Source organism: Syngnathoides biaculeatus, chromosome 5 (assembly GCF_019802595.1).
Source record: "Syngnathoides biaculeatus isolate LvHL_M chromosome 5, ASM1980259v1, whole genome shotgun sequence".
Classification (NCBI taxonomy): domain Eukaryota; kingdom Metazoa; phylum Chordata; class Actinopteri; order Syngnathiformes; family Syngnathidae; genus Syngnathoides; species Syngnathoides biaculeatus.
The window spans coordinates 9,431,295-9,451,012 of record NC_084644.1 but is presented as its reverse complement, the minus strand read 5'-3'; the positions used below and the strand labels follow the sequence as shown (position 1 = coordinate 9,451,012).

At 42.3% G+C, this 19,718-nt stretch overlaps 1 protein-coding gene across 1 annotated transcript in view; it reads left to right on the top strand.

The window, feature by feature from the left end:
* LOC133500985 (inactive phospholipase C-like protein 2) overlaps positions 1 to 19,718 on the top strand; it is a 39,784-nt gene that overhangs the window by 11,210 nt on the left and 8,856 nt on the right. The window contains exons 2-4 of the mRNA XM_061820312.1: positions 1,679 to 4,162; positions 4,745 to 4,948; positions 11,717 to 11,792. Of these exons, the coding sequence (XP_061676296.1) occupies positions 1,679 to 4,162; positions 4,745 to 4,948; positions 11,717 to 11,792 (2,764 nt within the window). The remainder of the gene's footprint in view (positions 1 to 1,678; positions 4,163 to 4,744; positions 4,949 to 11,716; positions 11,793 to 19,718) is intronic.

Below are 19,718 nucleotides of genomic sequence, written 5' to 3'. Positions count from 1 at the left end.
GAATGTCAATCCCAAATTTTGCGAACCATCTTTTTATATTGAGTGTCATGTTTGTCATGTCTTTTTTTTTTTAAAAGTAAATGGATCAATAAACACCAATGTAAAAATGTTTTCGATGATTAAACAGCTATTGACGTGAACATTTTTTGATGTACTAATAAGCAATATGACTATTGTTTTTAAAAATATGGTATAAGACAAAATTCCCTATTCCTAGTGCATTTTATTGCAATTTAAAAAGAAATGGCTTCCCTAAACCTGAGGTTTCTGTCCATAACGGGAAAAAGTTTATTTTAGTTGTTGTAAGTGATGATAAAATGTTATAACAAAACAATATCAAAGAATCCCGAGTTTGACTGTACACTATTAAACCACAGAGATTTTGATCCTTTTCATGGAACACCTAAATGAAAATGAGCAGAAAGAGTATTTTCCTGGCTGCTGCATGTCATGTCTTGAAATGCCAAATTTACTTATTTATATATTTGTTAATTTATTCCCTTTATTTTAATAACTATCATGAGTTCCTCACATGATGAGGAGCAATTTGGCTTTCCAAGAATTCCCCAAAATTCGCAATGGGTATATACATTTGACCTTGTGCTAAACCTGCTGCTTTGGCGACGAGGGGGAAATAAGGAAAAAAAGGAAGGTAAAAGGAACTGGGTTCACTGAAAATGTCAACGCTGCCTGGAGGATGTGAGTTGATTCGTGTGGGTAACTCTTCTCTCCTGAAAGGAACTTCTCACTAATGTACAGTGACAGGTACTGGTAGTCCGCCGCTAACGTCAGATGTGTAAAATATGTTCACAGTTCGGGAGATGACTAGGCTGCTGGCAGTTTTGGATGTGATTTCATGCCCTAAAGGAGAATCGTTTCTCTTTTTCACAGTATGGAACAGTTCCTATGTGACATAATCACAATCATGTCTGCCTGCTTTTGTCAAAATACACCAAGGATATTGAATTGTAGCACACTATCTCTAAATTAGCCAGTATTGAGTGGGCGGTATCGTCTCTTAAGCGAACCCAGCCTCACCCTACACCATATTTTGCTAACCCAGCGCAAGTGCAGAGTCCATTACCACAATGACTCCGGGCGGAGTTAATGGGGCAAGCTCCCAATTTACAAAAAGTGATTGTGAACTACAAAGTGTGTACTGGACCTCCAGAGACAGCATTTAATATTTTCCTTAGTTGAGGAAGTTCTTTATCACCAAGCCACCAGATTACGCTGTGTAGCAGATCTATGTATTTGTGCATAAATGTTACACATTGATGAGAAAAACAGCTACCTCAGACCACACTGCAGTGGCAACTTCAGAAAGCAGTCAAGTATTTGCCACATAGAAAGTAATCTGTGCATCCAACAAAATTCAGTCCAGCTCTTCTAACCTTGTGTCTTTGACATTAGAGTGTTTTTCACAGCCTTGTCCGGTTGAACCTTGAGTGGCTCTCTATCTTCGGCCAGCCTATGTGCCAAGTCGAAGTTATGTAAGAAACTAGTCATGGAGGTTGTTTCTCTATAAATAGGTTTGAGACATCACAGTCCATCTTATATACGCAGTAACTGCCCCCCACAAATCAAAATTCATAATAAGTTGCTGAGAAACATTGTTCAAATGTTCATTTTCAGTCAATCGATCGCCTCTAAATACACATTTTTTTTAAATTCACAGGATTCCTCAAGACAACGTAAGGAGAGGAAGAAGACTGTGTCATTCAGTAGCATGCCCACCGAGAAGAAGATGAGCAGCGCCAGTGACTGCATCACCGCCATGGTGGACGGCTCAGAGTTGAAAAAGGTGCGTTCCAACTCACGGATCTACCATCGTTATTTCCTGTTGGATGCTGATATGCAGTCCCTGCGGTGGGAGCCTTCCAAGAAGGAGTCTGACAAGGCCAAGATCGACGTCAAGTCTATCAAGGAAGTTCGCACGGGGAAGAATACGGATACTTTTAGAACCAACGGAACCTATGATCAGATCTCAGAGGACTGTGCATTCTCCATCATCTTTGGGGACAACTATGAGTCCTTGGACTTGGTGGCCAACACTGCAGATGTAGCCAACACCTGGATTACGGGCCTAAGGTACCTGATATCCTACGGGAAACATACGCTGAACATGATAGAGAGCACTCAAAATAACATGCGATCTTCTTGGCTCGGTGAACTTTTTAGTGAAGTGGACGGTAACAACAGTCAACAGATCGCAATATGTGCTGCTGTGCAGCTGGTCAAAAAGTTGAATCCGGGACTTAAAAATGTGAAAATCGAGCTAAAGTTCAAGGAGCTTCACAAAGTAAAAGACAAGGTCGGCTCTCAGGTAACGAGAGATGAGTTCATCGAGGTCTTTCATGACCTCTGCACAAGGCCGGAAATTTATTTTCTCTTCGTACAGTTCTCCAGCAACAAGGAGTTTCTGGATACAAAGGACTTAATGATATTCCTGGAGGCCGAGCAGGGAATGGCACAACTCAGTGAGAACACCAGTGTCGAGGTCATCCAGAAATACGAACCGTCCAAGGAGGGTCGGCTCAGAGGCTGGCTCTCTCTGGATGGGTTCACCAACTATCTTCTGTCTCCAGAGTGCCACATATTTGACCCGGAGCACAAAACCGTGTGCCAAGACATGAACCAGCCGTTGTCACACTATTACATCAATGCGTCTCACAACACGTACCTTATAGAGGATCAATTCAGGGGTCCTTCTGACGTCACTGGGTACATCCGTGCCCTTAAGATGGGCTGTCGCAGTGTTGAATTGGATGTTTGGGACGGACCTGATAATGAACCTGTGATTTACACGGGTCACACCATGACCTCGCAAATTGTCTTCCGCAGCGTCATTGACGTGGTCAACAAGTATGCCTTTGTCGCGTCCGAGTTCCCACTCATCTTGTGTTTGGAGAACCACTGCTCGTTAAAGCAGCAGACAGTCATGTTTCAGCACCTCAAGAAGATCCTGGGAGATAAACTCTGCCTTGATCCCCCTGAACCTGATGCCTGCTACCTCCCTTCCCCCTCAGATCTGAAGGGAAAGATTCTGCTGAAGGGTAAGAAACTTGGCACCAACTGCACTGCCTCTGAAGGGGAGGTGACAGATGAGGATGAGGGGGCGGAGATGTCACAGAGAATGAGCGTCGACTCGCCTGAACAACAGACGGTTGCACCCAAGAAGTTCCAGCTGTCAAAGGACCTTTCTGATCTGATCACATTGTGCAAGTCCGTGGAGTTTAAGGACTTCCCAACATCGTTCCAGGGCCAAAAGCATTGGGAACTCTGCTCGTTCAACGAGGTGTTTGCCGGCCGTTGTGCAAGTGACTTTCCTGGAGAATTTGTGAACTACAACAAGAAGTTCCTGGCACGGGTTTACCCCAGTCCCATGCGCATCGACTCCAGCAATATGAACCCGCAGGACTTCTGGAAGTGCGGTTGTCAGATTGTGGCGATGAATTACCAAACTCCCGGTCTTATGATGGATTTGAACATTGGCTGGTTCCGGCAGAATGGGAACTGTGGATACGTTCTGCGGCCAGCAATTATGCGCGAGCAGGTGTCGTATTTCAGTGCCAACACAAAAGATTCAGTGCCTGGTGTGTCTCCACAACTGTTGCACATTAAGATCATCAGTGGACAGAACTTCCCCAAGCCCAAAGGCTCAGGTGCCAAAGGGGACGTGGTCGATCCTTACGTGTACGTGGAAATTCACGGCATTCCTGCTGACTGTGCCGAGCAAAGGACTAAGACTGTCAATCAGAACGGGGACAATCCGCTGTTTGACGAGAGCTTTGAGTTCCAAATTAACCTGCCCGAGCTCACCATAGTTCGCTTTGTGGTGCTGGATGACGACTACATCGGGGACGAGTTCATCGGCCAGTACACCATCCCCTTTGAGTGCCTGCAGCCAGGCTTCCGCCACATCTCGCTGCAGTCACTCACTGGCGAGGTCCTGCCGCACACCCTGCTCTTCGTCCATGTGGCCATCACTAACCGGAGGGGCGGCGGCAAGCCCCACAAGAGGGGCCTGTCGGTGCGCAAGGGCAAAAGGAGCAGGGAGTATGCCAGCATGAGGGTGCTGCTCATCAAGGCCCTGGACGACGTCTTCAAGACAGCCATGCTGCCACTGAGGGAGGCCACGGACCTCAGAGAAAACATGCAGGTCAGAAATTTTATAAACCAATTTGTCATTTCACTTTTGAAAATCAGGCCGGTAAATTGTTTTGATCACTAATTGTTCAGTTTTGTTCCTAAGGGTCCTTGCACATGGGCCAAGAATCAAAAATTAAAGGAAACATAATCCATCTTTCCATAATATAAAACAGTCCCGAGATCCAGTCATCCAATTTAAATTTAAAACACTTCCGAGATGTCTTGAGAAATTGTATGAGACATGCTCTAATCAAATGCTGTAAGAGCATACTCATTAACCAAGCTTTCGTTACCATGGTGACTGGGCCAGACTGACTCCATTGTAACTCTGTGAGCAGCTTCTACTTAGAGAAGCAGAGCCAAAAGCTGGACAATCAAAAGGATTTTTAAGGATCACTGAACCAGATGTACTTCCTATATTGGCTGTGTACCAATTTCCATAGTACATTATTGCCACCAAAAGTCTGTTGTGGTTCAGTGGTTTACAATTGCAGAAGGTCATAGGTGCAAACCAAATTGCAACTTCTTCTAGAATGTCTGTTGGCCATGACACCGAAGTAGTCATTTCCTAATGTTTCGTTCCACTTTGCAGAATGCCATCGTCTCCTTCAAAGAGCTGTGTGGCCTTTCGGCTGTGGCCAACCTCAAGCAGTGTATCCTGGCCCTCTCCCCTCGACTTACTGCACCGGACAGCGGCCCACTCCTGCTCTTCAACCTTGCTGACCACTATCCCATCATGGAGCCCCAAGGTTTGCTTCCTGAGGTCCTCAAAAAAGTGGTCACCACCTATGACTTGGTGAGTGACAAGAAAAATTAAGTTTCTTAAAGTGCCACTGTCATGAAATGCACGATTTTTAGTATGTTATTCATGAAAAAACGGCAGCCAGTATGGACCCATCTGTTTTTTTTCCCACCACAAAACATGATTTGGATGGAAATGGCTTTTTGTAACTACTGCCATGAAAATCCTCTCGAGGAATTTGTTTTTGAGAAGAAGCAGGAAGTGACGTACATGGCAGGGCCGCCCTCAAGTGGACTCGTTTGTTTCTTTTAATTTTACCTCCGGGAAGGTAGCTCGTTGTTCCTTTGTGTTAGCCAAAATGTCGGCTCGTCGAATTGCTGGACATTGCTCGAACACTTGGGAGGATGGATTTACCCTTCATAAGTTTGCAAGAGACACGGTTCGTTGTGAAAGATGGATCGCACTGTTGCAATAGACAAGAGCTTCGTGGGTTCCAAATGACAGGTCGGTGTGGATACAGCTACTAAAAAAAGCAATAGTTGGGGGGTGGGGGTGGGTAATCCATATGTCAGGGGTGCTAAATGTGTCAATGTGTGCATCGGAAGGCTTCCGTGCAGCAGCCACTGAAGGACGGCCTCCGGAGGCCTTGTGAATCGCTACCTAAGGCTTGGGCTTCTCGACAAAGCCGAGCCTGCCTCGGGACTTGTCGGCCGGGGTGGCTCGTCGCCTTGTTGGCTCGTGTCCACCGCAGAAGTGGGCGTTAGGTTGGATAGGCCAGGGAGGTGGTTTGGCCGTGATCGCATGTCATCTAAATATGGCTCGAAACAATAGGGTAATATTGCCCCGATAACTTCTCTCGGTTGTGTGATGTTGTCTTCTTCGAAAAGAGTTTCCGTGTCTGAAGGGGCGTGTCCTACAGTAAGGGGCCACAGTGTTTTTTCAATGGCGAACATCCGGGGTGACGTCACAGACACTAGATTCAGCCAATATGGTGACCACTTGGATGTCAAATGAGACTTCCGCAACTTTGCGCATGGATGACGCGCTCTCCACTCATATTTATTTTTTCGTGTAGACATTGGAGTGAATAATCTGTGTTTTTCATTTCAATATCTATTTTAGAATGTTTATAGGGATGACACTAGACCTTTAAGCAGTGTACTGACAATAAGTACTTTGAGTGGGGACTCCATCGGTGTGTCTGAGGTTTTTAACTCCTTTAAAGGTAAAAAGATTTTTAATATTGTAAAAGATTTAAGACCGTTAAAAGGTGCTCAGCTGAATTTTATGAGGTATTAAATTTATTGTGAGGTCTTAGATGGTTATACATCACTAAAGCAGTGCAGAATTTCACTCGGGGTTTATTGATTTACCGATAGTGTCACTATAGCATGATTTATTAGTACTTACACTTAGAAGGAAAAAAAATCATCCGACATTGAACTGAAGAACAGAAAACGTAATAAAAATAGGAGCCTTTAAAACAAAAATGGCAGACTACCAATAGGTTTAATCTATTATCTATGTGGCCTACTCTTTTTAGGCTTGTGGGTGAGCTGGAGCCAGTCTCCCAACATACTCCCCCAAACTGGTCACCAGTCAATCATAGAGCATGCAAAAGTGTTTTGTGTGACACTCAGGTTTCATCCCAAATCCTGAAAACATGCACATTAGCTTCATTGAAAACTCAAAATGGTCCATGGGTGTTAATGTGAATTTTTGTTTGTCTTTCTGTGCTCTGTGATTAAATGGAGAGTGGTGAACTGGCTTGGGTCTAGCCCGCCTCTCTCGCCAAAAGTTAGCCAGGAAAGACTCCAGCTCATCCATGACCTGAATGAGTAAAAGTGCTGTAGAAACTGCACGGATGGATGCACTTAGATGCATGTGTTTGTAAATATCCCGCCCGTGTAGCCGTCTAGCACCATGGAAAAATAATCAGCATCTTCTCAGTTTCGATCGATACCTCGACTTTGCCGCTCTTAATGGGGACAGCGGCCTCGGGGAGGTAATAGCGCCCCAGCTAGCGTTAAGTAATAAAATCAATTCCGTGGCATTACGCAACACACCAGGCATCCCCGTCTTCCCTTTATTTATTTATTTATTTATTTACGCACGCATGACTGATTCCCTTCCAGACCCTCCTGGCACATTAGACAAGCGGATGTTGTAGTCAGTCATTGCCGCTTTGAATAATTTAGCAGCTAATCAAATGCGCAACGTGAGCACGCCATGGCTGTTTAACGTTTTATTTGTCACGGAGGTACACGATTATGTAATATGCGCTTGTGCTTGTAAAGGTGACCCTTGTGGAGGTAATTGTTTGTGATGGAAAGAGGACAATTGAATTTAGGGGAGGGGGGTGGCTGGTGTTAGAGGAGCAGAATCAATCCAATTGAAAGCAGAGGCCCTAATAGGTGCTACCAACCTAATAAAAAAAAAAAACAGGAGCACTATAAATAAAGTGGAGATCATTAGCAACACTGGGCTGTTTTTGAGCCACCCGCGGGGGACCAATGTTTGTGGTTCTTAATTGGCGATAGGAGAATCCAGGGCTGCCCCGTGTGTCTTATCAAAAGAAACTTTCATGAGAACAAAAAGTGCAAACTTGGGTGCAAATGAGTCTGGAACTCACATATACTGTACATATAATACTGTACATATAATGGATTGTGTGTTGAAAATTATACCAGAGCGTTTGTGCAATAAGTTATATGGTGTTACTACATTGTGAAACTGTGATAAACTGTAATAAACAAAACCAGAATAAATAATGGGTAATGAATAATCCATCCATTGATTTTCTTTGCCACTTATCCTTGCGAGGGTCGCGGGGAGTGCTGGAGCCTATCCCACCTCCCATCGGGCAGGAGGCAGGGTACACCCTGAACTGGTCACCAGCCAATCGCAGGGCACATAGTGACAAACAGCCGCACTCACAATCACACCTTGGGCAATTTAGAATGTCCAATTAATGTTGCATGTTTTTGGGATATGGGAGGAAACCGGAGTGCCCGGAGAAAAGCCATGCAGGCACAGAGAGAACATGCAAACTTCCACAGGCAGCGCCGGGATTGAACCCAAGTCCTCAGAACTGTGAGGCCAACGCTTTACCAGCTGAACCATCGTGCCGCCATAATAAATAATAATAAAGATAATAATTATAAAACTGGACGTACCCCAGAAAATGTAATTTACCAGGTGTTAACTGAATAAATATGCTATTTCAAAGTGAAATTATGAATTAGAATTTAAGGGAGGCAAATAAAACGCAATAACATTGGGCTGTAAGCACTAAAAAAGTAAGCTTCTTTCGGCTTGTCCGTTTCGGGGTCGCCACAGCGTGTCATCTCAGATGAACGCACATATATGTTTGGCATTCATTTGAAAATCCCTGTTGTCAGTATAGTGAAATATCAAGGACGAGTAAGTCTCCGTTGTTCTGCTTTATTGGTTTGTTAGTTGTGCATGGTCACATATTGTAAAGAATTTGACAGTTGTGATTTCCCTCTCCATTTATTTTTATTGTAATTTTTTTTTTTTTTTTTACCACAGTCAGGCCTGACGAAAAGTGTAAGTCAAGGCAGCTGGTACAACAAGTTTCTTACCGCTACACTCCGCCTCTCTCCAATTGAAAAATATAAGATTCATACAGTGTATTACTACATTAATCATCATTGCTTCTTAAAGCTTTTATTTTGAAATTGGCCACTGAGCGCTTTGAAGCCTTAACCATACCTTTGTCCCCTGGTGGCTGGCTGACTAGATTGCTGCACGCAAAATTTTTCATAAGCAAGACTGTCCGCATTTTCAACACAAAAACTCACAATCAGTCTCATTTACTCGTGTCAGCCAAAATCGTCATCACTATTAAAATCCGTTTTAGTTTTGCAGCCCTACTGTATGGTATTGTATTACTGTTCTTTTGTAAAAGCCAAAGAAAAAGCGTGTGATGGGGTGTGCAGTTGCATCTCAGATTGAGAACGAGTCAAGCGCTTTGTCTCATTGGAGGCTGAAGCAGACTCTGAAAGTAAATAACATGGCCATTTGATTTCACCCTAGGGGAGCTAATGACAGTGTGCGTTGACTGCAGCTCCGGTGTCGCCGACATTGCACCGTCGCGCCTTCGCTGGGCTACTAGAAAATATAATCATCGCTTAAAAAAGGGGTGGGGGAGAGCTCCACTGAGCTATGTTGAGATGAACAGTGCATCTAGTAAAGGGCATCATGGTGGACGACTGATTAGTACGTGCCTCACAGTTCTGAGGATCTGGCTTCAAATCCATCCTCGCCTGTGTGGAGTTTGCATGTTCTCCACATACTTCGACTATAAGTGATATGGAAAATGGATGGATGAATCTAGTAAACAATATTCGACCACAAGCTTATTTTTTTGTTTTAATTAACTGTCAACCCTTGAAAATTGGTATTGCTTTAAGATGAATGTTGGTATCTGCATGTATAATTTTCGCTGGTGGCAATGCAAAGTAAATTTGACGGGATATTATTACATTGTGTTCATAAACCAACTGCAGGCATCCATACATCCATTTTCTTTGCCGCTTATCTTCACAATGCAAAGTAAATTTGACGGGATATTATTACATTGTGTTCATAAACCAACTGCAGGCATCCATACATCCATTTTCTTTGCCGCTTATCTTCACAACGGTCGTGAGGAGTGCTAGAGCCTATCCCAGCTGTCAACAGGGAGGAAGCGAGGTACATCCTGAATTGGTTGGCAGCCAATCGCAGGGCACATGGAGACAGACGGCAGTCGCACTCACAATCACACTCTATGGGCAATTTAGAGTGTCCGATTAATGTTAATGTTTCTGGGATGTGGGAGGAAGCCAGAGTGCTCGGAGAAAACCCACGCAGGAACTGGGAGAACATGTAAACTCCGCACAGAACCCGGGTCCTCAGAACTGTGAGCCCAATGCTTTACCAACTGTGACACCGTGCCGCCCAACTGCAGGCAACCTTACAAAATTAATACTTTGAACGGAAAACTTAAATGTTTATTTTTAATTTTTGAAGCAAATTCTTTATCAGACTTGTATTAACTATTGTTCATCAGATAACATCAGATAGAAACCTGTGGTTTAAGCAAATGTTTGAGAAATTATTGGTTCATTTTCATCCCGAGTCTGTTCACATCAATTCAACAAAAGACTTGTTACTTTGTGGTAATAAAGGAATGGACAGATGATCAACAAATTGGAAAAAAATGTAAAGGATTAAGACAACTGCCTCACAATTCTGGGGTCTGGTTTCAAATCCGGCCTCCCTATCTGGAGTTTGCATGCTTTCTTCATGCCTGTGTGGGTTTTCTTTGGATTTCAGATTTCTTCCGACATCCCAAAAACACGCATAGTAGGATAATTGAAGACTAAAATGCTCATAAAGGTGAATGTGTGTGCAAATGGTTTTCTATCTAACTTGGGATTGGCTGGCAACCAGTTCCGGGCGTACCCTGCCTCTTGCCTGATGTCAGCTGGGATAGGCTCCAGCACGCCCGCAACCCTAGTGAGGATGAGCTGAAGATGGATGAATGAAAAAATGAAGGAGTCTAGTGAAGTCAATTAAGTATCAGACTATACACTACTTTGCAAATAAAATGAGTGCAGACAGTAGTGGAAAATTAACCTTACATATGTTTTGAACAGATATTCGACTACATGTGGAACATCACTTAACCAACGTGGAGCACAGGATAGCTGACTTCCTGGGCTAACGGGCATAACTTGTATTGATGACATGGTTCTTTGAAGCCGAAGTCGCTAAAATGTTCTTTGTTGTTGTCTTCAGCCATCAGTTGAATACGTCTGTCATTTATTTATACAAATGTGATGCATGGAAACGAAGCCTAAACATCAGCTGTCATCATCTTTGGTACTGTATGTAGCTCTGCAGTGACACTTTGTACTTAAAAAAAGACATTGTAGACGTTTAAAGTTTCTACAGGTACTTTGAGACAGTCCCCTTCCCGTAAAAGACGGGATATGGCGGTATTGGAATAGTGGATTTGATTGCAGTAGCCTGACAGTAAAATGGTAAAAGATCAAATTTGTCTGAACTGGCCAGGGATCACGTCTCTGCCCCACGCAGCTATTTTTTTCCACATTATTATTATTATGTACTTACTGTCAGATATTTACACTCCTCTCTCAAAAGACGTGACAAGGCTAAAAATGAAGCAGCATTTTGATTCAAATATACTGAACAAGATGGCGACGTGAAGTAAAAGTCTTTTGGAGAGCCGATTAATGACTGGCAAATTATGACATGAAAGCAGATTAATTATTGACTGATACCAATCAACCGACCATATCGTTGTAGTCTAATTAGGACATCAGACTATCTTTACTTTGTGTAAATATTCACTTCAAATGCAATGTGTGGAATGTGGTGGATGCGGTTTCCCAACGACTTGAAGGGGTACAATCTTATGAGCGACTGTCTGCAGGTCCCCACAGTCTGTGCTCTCCATTTATCAGCATCACAGCTAAACTTAACTATTCTGCTATGACTCACCCTGATGTTTGACTAGCTAAAATTACCTCGCAAGAGTCACATTTTCTCTTTTCAAAGCCAGTCACGTCTATATTTTGAGTCTTCCAGACGCGTGACTTTTAATAGAAAAGTTCTCCTTTCAACTTTCCCTCTAATTTTGGGCTTTAGCGAATGCGACCTCGCCCACGCAGGCCTTCCTGTAATAATGGCTGCTGTCTTTTTCAGAGACCTCGCATGGGTGGAAGCCCCTGGAAAACCACAGTGCAGCCATGGTAGCTCATTATTAAACTGAACGTTGTCTTTTGTCAGGTGATCCAGACCAGCAAGACACTCTTGGAGAACTCTGACGGGGTCTACGAGCGGATCCTGCAAACCCAAAAAGCCGGTAAGCAAAGCCCATCACGGTGTATTTGCATAACTGCAATTAGGGTTTGCTACACTTTTATTTTTTTTTTAATGACACACTTTGCTGTCGGAAGCAGATGCTGTGCTGTTTGAAAGTTTCTCTGTGATTAAATCCTCTGTCGTTAAGGATTGTTGGATGATAATGTGTCGCAGGGAGTTGACCGCATTGTGCTCAGCAGGGAAAAAAATCTACTTTTTATTGCTTCTACTGTCACAGATGCAAAAACTGTACTGTACGCACTTGGGAATGGCACGTAACTCACTCAACATAGTGTCTAAACGCAATAGTTTGCCAACAATCATGTAGTAATCCAAATACTGGATGTACTGGTTATGACGCTTCCAAATATCCAGCAAGGTGAACCGGCCTGAAAACATACCGTAATTTCTCGATAATAATGTGCAAATTTTTTCAAAAATATTTTCAAAAAGTTGATAGAGCGCATTATATTTAGGTTTGGATGAAAAATAAAAAGTAAAATCACATTGTATAGTTGTGTACAGGTAAGGTGTAAAAAAGAAAGGTATACAGATACATTTCAATATAATATTCGATGTCTAATGATTATTATTAATGATTGTTGTACAGACCAGTTTTTTTTGAAAAACAATACAATGAAGTAGAAACCTAACAAAATATAAATACAGATAATTCCCAATATTTTGAGCATATGGGTAGCAGCAAATGGGTGGTGCGCATTGTACATTGGGAGAAGGGTTTTCCTGATTTATTTTTTTAGGTCAACTTTGGGGGTGCGCATTATACTTCAGGATGCATTATACTCGAGAAATTACAGTGACTCAGACTTGAAACACGGATCTGAAAGCCTAACCCACATCCATCCATCCATCCATCCGTTTTCTTTGCTGCTTATCCTCACAAGGGTTGTGAGAGTGCTGGAGCCTATCCCAGCTGTCAACAGGCAGGAGGCAGGGTACACACTGAACTGGTAGCCAGCCAATCGCAGCCTAGCCTACGTTTGAAACTGTAAACTTGGTTTGAAATCCCAACCCACTTTTTCAAACTCTGATTTTAAAATCCCAAACCAGACAGAAAACCAAAAATTTAAACCCTAAACGTGACTTCCAGCCCTAATTACAACCACGGTTTGAAACCCTAACTTGAAACTCCAAAACTGATTTTAAACCAATTGATTCATGTCTTTCATCTTTTAAAGATTAGTTATGTATTTTACGCCACGAGTTAGACGTAATTCATCACCGAGTGTTGACTTAACTTCAGATTTTGAACTTCTTTATCAACAGAGAGTAACAGTAGTCTGCTGTCAAATTGACTTGACTAATTTGCCAATCATCTGCTCAGACGGAAATTTCCACATCTTGTCGACAGGCCAAACCCAAGCCAACAGTCAGCGGTATTTTATCCCACTCCGGTGTTTGTGGCCCACGTTTCTGTGGGCCCGCAATGATCATTTCCTAAAAATAATCGAGGATATTTAAAGCCAAACAAGCTGTTATTTGGATTTCCTCTTCCGCTGCTGCTTAACATCTTGTCTAGCGCTCCATGATGTTATGTAACTGTTAATGTTACACACACACACACACACACACACACAGAATGTGCGAACCCCTGTTGACAAAGTGCTTCTTTTGCGGTCGAGGCATTTATGAGCAAACACTGGTCCTCTCAGAAGTGTGAATACAAACAAAACCATTCAGAAAAAAAAAGGCTCCATAAAGTTAAATGGAATTAGTTTACACCACATAAATGAGGTTACAACCAACACTTAACCTATCTAGTGTGTATATGCATTATGTTGTGTAGAAAGTGTGGCAAGACAGAGCCAGTTCCCCCTTTGCGTCAACAGGAGCTTCCTGAAACACCGCCCGTTTATAAATTATGAATAATCCATCACATCATTGCCAAACAGAAAGCCTTTGAAATAGTGTTCAATTTACTGTATTTAATAGCCAGCTTACAATATATGTACTATGATGTATCTTTACTCGTAAGACAATTCAGTGCACTAATAGAAGGAGTGCCTCTAACTAGTAGCTTCTCTTCCGTTAGTCTGACATCGCTATTGCCTTTCCTAGTTATGGATATTATATACATTTGTGAACACTTGATAGGAGAACTTTGGCATACTAGTATGACAACTACATTTTATGGGTAAGCCACAGCAATCCACTTGTTAACAACTGCATACAACTTGTACTTTTAGTAATATTATCAAATTGTACTAGTTAGGACGGAGCATTTGTAGTAGTTCAGCTAGTAGGCATTTGTCTCATACTAGTAGCCTTCCACTAATAGCACTAAAATGACCTTCAATAGTTTTGCCTCTCTAGTTACGTAATTGTCATAGTAGTGTGCAGAAATGTCATGCAGTCGTAGAAAGCAAGCTATTAGTGGGAAACATTGACTAGTAAGACAACTTGTTGTACTAGTGTGATCTGCTTGTTCTACTGGTGCACTGAATGATCTTACTAATGAGGACAAATAGTGTACTATTACTAGATACATCCAGTTTCAGGTTCATATACTCATACGGTGTAATTAAACTTTGGTATAGTAGTATGTTAGTAATACAACTACCGGTACTAGTTGGGCAAAAGTCCACTTGTTGACATCTGAATGCTAGTAGTAGTAGTAATAATTCATTGTATTACTTTCAAAATCCAAATAGGACAACTTGTTAACAAGGAGGCTAACTACTAGTGGGAATATTGGTGCCAGACAAGTAGAGTGCAGTAGGCTACCGTGTCTACAATTTGAAGACAGGACTGTTTTTGGTGCAGCACAATGGTTTACTAGTACAGTTTAATTGCATCTTCTTCTTCTTCTTTTCCTTTCGGCTTGTCCCGTTAGGGGCCGCCACAGCGTGCCATCTTTTTCCATCTTAGCCTATCTTCTGCATCTTCCTCTCTAACCCCAACTGCCCTCGTGTCTTCCCTCACGACATCCAGTACTAGTAGCCAAAATGCAACATTAATAGAGGGGGGAAAAAAACAACAGCACATGAATTTGTGGCTCAAGTTGGAATGTTCCACCTGGAACGAATCCGCTAAGAAACTTGTGCACCCGACTCGAGTTTAGTGCATCTCTTGGGTCGCCCAATACAAATTTGTGCTCATTTGCATTGACTTTAAATGGACTGTATAGCTAATCGTGCTGTATTAATCAGTTCACTGTTGAGAATGCTCATTTATTAGATGAACTAATTCAAAGCTCCGTTCATCGTTCCAAACATTAACTAGTTCAGATCACAATTCAAAAGTTTGAACTAAGTACACCAGTCAAAAAAAGGAACTACTTCATAGTTTTTTTTTCTTTTGCAATATTTTGCTGATAAGCTGTTACCTGGCAAATTACTAAACAATTTCCCCATTGTTGCCACGTATACGGTCCACCCTACACTTTCAACCTGTAATATCAAAAACATGAAGAAAAAATTGTCGTATAGGTGGTGTTTTTTAAAATTAGTTTTAAAAGAAAGGTCTTGTCCTTATTCTGCAAACAAAAACACGCTGTACCGTTTAAAAGGTGACTATTGTACACACCTACATCATGAAGACAACACGCAAATAACATTGTGCAGCCCTAGTTTTGAGATAAGATTAGGCTTTTGAACAATCACCGTAATTCCCGGCCTACAGAGCGCACCTGGTTACAAGCCTCACCGAGTACATTTGTAAAGGTCACACCATTTGGTACATACATACGCCGCAGCTGTGTACAAGCCGCAAGTGCCCACATTGAAACACGAGATATTTACAAAGACGGTACACAAAAAGTTTAACGCTAGCACCGCATTAGCACTAAAGCTAACAGGGCCGGTTAAAGTAAAACTTACCGGTAAATATCACAGAGATACACCAGTAACCACAGCAGCAACACGCTAGCACAGCGCTAACAGCGCCAGTAAAAGTCACTTCCTCGGCACATATATTCCCCCGGTCTCATTCTCACCTTTTCCGCTCGAGTGCCCCCTTGCGGCCATTAGAAAAAAATGCACAAATAAGCCGCATCACCGCATAAACCGCAGGGTTGAAAGCATGTGGGGAAAAAAGTCGCGGCTCGTAGGCCAAAAACTACGGTAGTTGGAAATAAATTTTTCAAGATAGACTTACAGTGTGTTTTCAAACAATGATTAGTTTCAAATGAGGGCTTCCAGCATGAGGATTTCAAGTTGGCGACCATCCACCCTCTCCAGTTCATGTTTCCCACATCTCTAGTGGCTTCAGTGGCTTATTTAATAAAAGGACTTGCATCGGGTGTTTCAATTCAGGCACACAGGTGGAAAACACCGGGGCCTGTGGGGTGTTCCTGAATCAAAAAGCTAACATGGCTATATCCTGGAAAATCACAGTCACTTCTAATAATTTCCTAGGGGGAAAAAAACTCAATGTGCTTCTCTTTTGGTGTGAGCCAAAACCGCAGAACACTGGAAGCTACACAACTCTCTAGTTTCTCTGGACAATTTGGGTGTGTGTTGTCAGATGAATTATTCATAAACTTGTCTACCTGCAGAGCTCAAAACCTGTTAATGTCGCAATCAAACAGAATATTTCAAATCAAACTGAAACTCATGTAGTACATAATGGGGACACATTTTCACCTCACCCCGGCAAGGATGTTGGACCTCATTCACAAATGATAGTAATTGTCTTACTCTGCACACAGCATTAGTGAATACGGAAAATCACTGTCAGATTCATGACACGTGTACTGAGCCCTCCAAATTTTTGTGTATGTTCATGAATCAGGATTCATTCTTGAAAAAAAAAAAAAAAAAAAAAAAGAGCTGCAATCTGCATAAACCCCATACCGCTATTCCCCTATGAACGGACATCCGTCTGTCGCATCTCAGCCAATGTGCGGAGATTTAAAGACACAAGATACATTTATATCAACTTTCACAACTGTCTTAATCTTTATCCCGTTGTCAAAAAGTCTCGCTAAACACAGAAAACCACAATTTATTATAATGTAAATGAATATCGCCCTAACATGCATTTACAAAGAAGAATTCAAGATCTGAGAATTAGCAAACACTGCGTACATTTTTCAACTACATTAAAAGGAATAATTACAACAGGCGCAAAGGGGTAATTATAATTGATAAAATTCATTAAAATAGCATTGGAAGCAACAGAAAAGATTACAGCCACGCTGATCATAGTGATTGGTACGTCACAATTGATCAATTTACAGCACATTTGCACATGCAGAATCATTGAAAAAAATATAATTGATTATTTTAGAGATTAAAAAGAATACTGAAGCCTGGAAAAAAAGTAGGAAATGTGAGCAGTCTCATCACATTTCCTGGTGATTGAGTGACAACGTATTGCACAGTGATAGCAGCAGCGGGCAACATACATGCGTGCACTGCAGAAGCACTTAAGATCAATAATGGTAAAAGGGATGTGCCCTTTTCTTTGTTCTTCAAGACATTTGTCAACTCATTTCAAATTCATGGTTTGGTTTAAGTGATTATTTTTTATAAATGGATTTTTCCACTACGTTGCTACCACTACGTGCGTCTTGAGTAAAAGATGTTGTTGTTGAAAGCAGAGCATCCATTATATTAGTGTATGCATGGTCAAAGGCACTTTCAATTTATCAGTTAAAGAAAAACAAATATGAGTTATAAATCACAAATTTGTATCAAACCTGTGGGTGCACTTTACTGGATGGTGCCCATTTTTCCTTTTTTGCATGTGAAAGTCTGTATGCTCATCAGCTCAGAAATATTAACGGAAAGGAGACACGAACCACCCCCACCCCTCTTCCCCCCAAAAATCCCAGTGATGCTACTCTGGTGTCAAATTAATCTCTGAAGAATTCCTTGAAGTTATCTTTAAATTGTTTTCTTCCAGCCAAACTGGCAGAATACCTTTTGATTTGGGGGCATGGCTTCTAGAGACTTTTTTTTCTACTACTCATGACGGACTTCCTTCATCAGGTTTCACGCTCCCTCGTCAAATTGTCTTTGGGGCTGAATTAACAATAAGAAATCCTTAGGGTGCGACCCATCTAATAAGTTTGCCTTTGAAGGATCCATGGAATTTTCCGTAAAATGTTCACTGCAAACCAAAATGCCAGACTTCTTGTGCATGGCTTCTTGAGACTTTTTTGTTGGTATAGTCATGATAGACATTCTGATCAAATTTCATGTTCCTAGGTCAAACTAGCTTTTGGAGCTGAACTTCACAAACATTAAATACATCTTGAAACAGTAGAAACACGATGAAAAAGTATACCACACAGACAAGACCTCTAGGTCAGATTAAAAAAGAGACATGGGCAGTTAGAGAAAGCCTATGACAGAGTACCAAGAGAGGAACTGTGGTACTGCATGTGCAAGTCTGGTGTGGCGGGGAAATATGTAAGAATAGTTCAGGACATGTATGAGGGCAGCAGAACCAGTGAGGTGTGCTGTTGGTGTGTCCGAAGAATTTAAGGTGGAGGCGGGATTGCATCAGGGATCCGCGCTGAGCCCCTTCCTATTTGCAGTAGTAATGGGATAGGCTGACATACAAGGTTAGACTGGAATGCCCTTGGACTATGATGTTCGCAGATGACGTTGTGATCTGCTGTGCAAGCAGGAAGCAGGCGGAGGAACAATTAGAAATATGGAGGTATGCACTGGAAAGGAGAGGAATGAAGATAAGACGAAGTAAAACAGAATATACGTGGAGGGGGAAGAGTGAAACTCCACGGAGAAGAGATGGCGAGGGTGGACGACTTCAAATACTTAGTCAACAATACAGAGCAATGGAGAGTGTGGTAAAGTGAAGAAACGGGTCCAAGAAGAAGAAGAAGAAGAAGTCTCTGGCCCTGTTTGTCCTCCACAGGGATACTTTAACTCTATAGCCACACACCAGTATGGCTTTGATATGTGCAGAATCTCTGAAAATCACATTAAAATAGTCCCGTCAAACTAAAATACCAGACTTCCTGAGCATTTTCGAGCATGGCATCTTGTGACTGATTTGTGGGTCTATTTGTAATGGACGTGCCTTCCAAATTTCCTGTTCCCAAGTCAAACTGTCTTTGTGGGCTGAATTTTCAAACAAATCCAAAGGCCCCCGGAAATTGCCAAAATGACCCTTGAGTAAAGGTTGCTTCAAATCAAAATAGCAGACTTCCTTTTCGGGCATGGGTTCTTGAGAATTTTTGGGGTCTGCTCATGAATGAAATTCTTACCAGGTTTCACCTTGAAACTAACTTTAAGTGCTGATTTTTTTTTTTTTTTTTTTTTTTTTTTTAACCTGTCCCGTTCAGCTCCATGCCCTTGAAGAATGTTGGGCCTGTATGCCTTTTGCTGTGCAACAGATCAGTTTGAAATGCTCCCTCTGCTTATTTTTAAATATTTTAATTATTCTGACGTTGATTGAAAATGCAGCCTCACCGAAAAGAGTTTGATGACAGACATCAGGGACAGGAATTGTGGTGCAAACCAGAGCAGAGCACCGCAGACCCCTGAAGTCAAGCCAAGAAAAATGAGAATACCCACTACTTTCCCTATTAATGTGGTTACCAGGTCCCCCACTAGCAACCATTATCCCTGTACTCATCGTGTGTGGTGGTGTGTCATCCATGAGTATAGGGGAGACTGGTGGGGGTGAGGCCAGTCGGTCACAGGGCAATGATAACCCGTAACCGTTACCACCAACCAGGCCAACCAGCACCCCAAATGATGTATGGTGCATTAAAAATACACAGCGCAAAGGCATGATGGGCCAGCGAGCAGGCTATAGTGCCAAAACACCTCCCCAAGTGTCCTCCCTAGCCCGACACTGCCCTCCCCCCACAGACGGACGGACGGATGATGTATTAAAACTGGAGGACCAGCTCGGCAGAGAATTTGAGCAGAAATCAACACAGATATCCTAGTACCCACCCTTGTGCCCGTCTCATCATGCCTCATGCAAA